Raw genomic sequence first — 3,205 nt, 5'->3', positions numbered from 1 at the left:
ACCCAGGAGGCGGAGGTTGCGGTGAGCCGAGATTGTGCCATTGCACTCCAGCCTGGGTAACAAGAGCGAAACTCCGACTCAAAAAAAAAAAAAAAAAATCATTTTGATCCTCCTTGGAATCCTCACCAATTCATTTTTCTCTCTCTTCTCCTTCATTAAGTTGCTTGACCTCTGAGGACAGTGGTCATGACTTATTATAATCGTTACTTGCTACAGTTATTTGGGGTGTGTTGACAAACACATGATGAAGAAATCTCTTTCCTAAGAGAAATGAAGGGATGAGAGATACGAGACATATCAGATATGTGGCTGTTTGTTATTAGTCTTACCTCATTCGATCCTGGCAGAAACACATCAACTATGGTGGCTTTTGGTTCTGTGACTGGATGAACCAACAATGCACTCCCTAAGCAATGGAGAGGAAATAAAGTTGAGTATCATTATTACAGGTCTAAAAATTTCCTTTCCCTTTAGTTGAGTGCTAGCTACCGTGGTGTTATGGACCACCCGACTGTGAACTTCAGAGAGGCAGAGACTGAGTTGAACCAATGATTCGTCAGAGATGCAATGACAGAGAGAGGGCAGGCACTCAAAGAGGTAAGCTCAAAAAGGTCATCACCTGTCATTACTGTACTTTGGGTATACTGAGATTACAGGAAGGGACTCTGACACAGTCCATTGGTCTCATTTTGTATCTATCTGCCAGTGTGTCAGTAGTAAAAGTATCATTGCTCCTTTCCAAGTGCTTCATTGTTTGCTGTGAGTGATGCTGATGATGGGGAGCCCACAACTATTATCCAGAAGTGTGGTTAGCGTGGATGCTCAGAATCTCTTGCTTAGACAGGTATCATCAGAGAGGCTGTAGTTTTCTTTTTTTTTTTCTTTTTTCTTTTTTTTTAAGAGACAGGAGACAGGGTCTTACTCTGTTGCCCAGGCAGGAGTGCAGCAGTACAATCACAGCTTACTGCAACCTCTAATTCCTGGGCTCAAGTAATCCTCCAGCCTCAGCCTCTGAGTAGCTAGGACTATAGGTACACGCCCACCATGATAATTTTTAATTTTTTTGTAGAGACAGGGTCTTGTTATATTGCACAAGCTAGCCTCCAACTCCTAACTTTAAGCGATCTTCTTGCACTCGGCCTCCCACAGTGCTGGGATTACAGGCATCAGCCACCATGCCTGGCCTCTAGTTTTCTTAGAGGCAATCTGGATTATTAACTTCGATTTGACCTTGGAGCAACACATAGGTAAAAGTCACCCATTTACGAATTTGCTCTTTTATTCAATAAATGCTTATTTTGAGTGCCTACTGCATGCCAGGCACCATGGTAGGCTCTGGGGATATAGTGGCCAATAAGATAAGCATGGCTCCTGACCTTATGGAGTTTACAGTTAGTGAAAACGTATATTAATAAATAAATGCAAATTAATTAGAATTAAGACAAATACCAAAAGAAGCAAAATCACAAAATGGAATGAAAGTTACATAAGAGGGACTAATGTTGACTAGGTAGAATTAGGTATAAGGAAACAAGGAGTGGTCAGGGAAGTATCTCCAAGGCAGTGACTATTAAACTGAGGCCTAATTATGAGTGGAGACTTAAAGAACTCAGAAATGGAGCTGGGCACAGTAGCTCAATCCTGTAATCCCAGCAATTTGGGAGGATGAGGTGGGTGGATCCCCTGAGCTCAGGAGTTTGAGATCAGCCTGGGCAGCAAGGTGAAATCCCATCTCTACTAAAAATACTCAGAAACGAGATTCACCATTTGGGGAACGGTACATTTAGCCTGGCTTCTTGAGCTCCATTACTAAGTTGATAAACTTCCATATTCTGGATTTGATAGTTCATCTTTGTTAAAGAAGAGGTCAACCAAATAAAAACTCTACTATTACTTCTGGTTCTTTACTATCACCACCTGGGCTGTTTTACCTACTTCCCTTCCCCATAGTAATCTCAGGCTTAGAGGAGTGAATCCAGAACAAGAATCCTAAATGACTCCACAAATAGGATAGATTTATTTCATGTTAGCAAGAACAATATTATAATAAATGCTATATCATAACTGAATGGAGGTATGATCCTACTAATAATGCATTAGAAATCTTGGTGAAGGTGTTTCCTTTATTTTTATTTTTTGGCTTTCTAGGGATTTTTTGAGTGTTCCTATATTAGAAAATATAATAAAAACATAATTACAGTTTTCATCATGACTATAATTAATCAAAAAATGCTCACCCAGCATGTATTCATCTTCCATATCAAAAGTCTTTAGTTCATTGGGGAACTCTACCCACAGAGGCCTTGGGAAATAAAAAAATTCTTGTTTTAACATTATGGATGTCTTATTGCAATCAATCACTTATACTTTAAGGGTTTTTTGTTTTGTTTTGTTTTGAGATGGATCTCGCTCTGTCACCCAAGCTAGAGTGCAGTGGTGCGATCTGGGTTCACTGCAGCCTCCACCTCCTGGGTTCAACCAATTCTCCTGCTTCAGCCTCCCGAGTGATTAGAGATCTTTTATTATAGATCTTCTAATCCCAGGTAGCTGGGATTACAGGCACACACCACATACCTGGCAAATTTTTGTATTTTTAGAGACGGAGTTTCACCATGTTGAACACGCTAGTCTCGAACTCCTGACCTCAGGTGACCTGCCCACCTCAGCCTCCCAAAGTGCTGGGATTACAGGTGTGAGCCACCATGCCCAGCCTATTTTTAGTTTTATAACTGTTCAAAGGAAATGGGAAAGTGCCAAAGAGCCAAGATTCTTTTTCATATGATTCAAGCCTAAGCCTGGCAAAATAAGTTATTCTTCATGAGAAGATATTTATCAGTTAAATACTGAATGAATTTTGCTACAAAGCCACTTTCTGTTTCTTTGAAGAATCTCTATTCTGTCTCCTATCAAATATTCACACTTTAGTCATAAAGCAGTAGGGGATCTAGTTTTTGTCTTCTGTGTCCCCAACAGCCAGCACCCTGTTCACTATGGCTGCTCAATAAGCTGACTGAAACTTGATTAAACATGTAGATTTTCTTCATCTTTCTCTTGAAATCACTGTAATTACTGCATTCTTTAATCACTGAGATCAGGCCGGGCGCGGTGGCTCACGCTTGTAATCCCAGCACTTTGGGAGGCCGAGGCGGGTGGATCACGAGGTCAAGAGATCAAGACCATCCTGGTCAACATGGTGAAACCCCGT

The 3,205-nt window shown here is 40.9% G+C and overlaps 1 protein-coding gene across 5 annotated transcripts in view; it reads right to left on the bottom strand.

The window, feature by feature from the left end:
* Positions 1–3,205, bottom strand: part of GANC (glucosidase alpha, neutral C) — an 89,786-nt gene that overhangs the window by 15,941 nt on the left and 70,640 nt on the right. For all 5 annotated transcript variants that reach the window (XR_001821020.2, XR_001821021.2, XM_017516289.2 and 2 more), the window contains exons 18-19: positions 2,238–2,302; positions 330–406 (exon numbers count right to left, since the gene is read on the bottom strand). Coding sequence is in view for 3 of the 5 variants with exons in the window: in XM_017516289.2 (XP_017371778.1) it covers positions 330–406; positions 2,238–2,302 (142 nt within the window). In the remaining 2 variants the exon portion in view is untranslated. The remainder of the gene's footprint in view (positions 1–329; positions 407–2,237; positions 2,303–3,205) is intronic.

This window comes from Cebus imitator, unplaced genomic scaffold, assembly GCF_001604975.1.
Source record: "Cebus imitator isolate Cc_AM_T3 unplaced genomic scaffold, Cebus_imitator-1.0 Scaffold579, whole genome shotgun sequence".
NCBI classification, from domain to species: domain Eukaryota; kingdom Metazoa; phylum Chordata; class Mammalia; order Primates; family Cebidae; genus Cebus; species Cebus imitator.
This window is presented reverse-complemented; position numbering and strand designations above follow the sequence as displayed.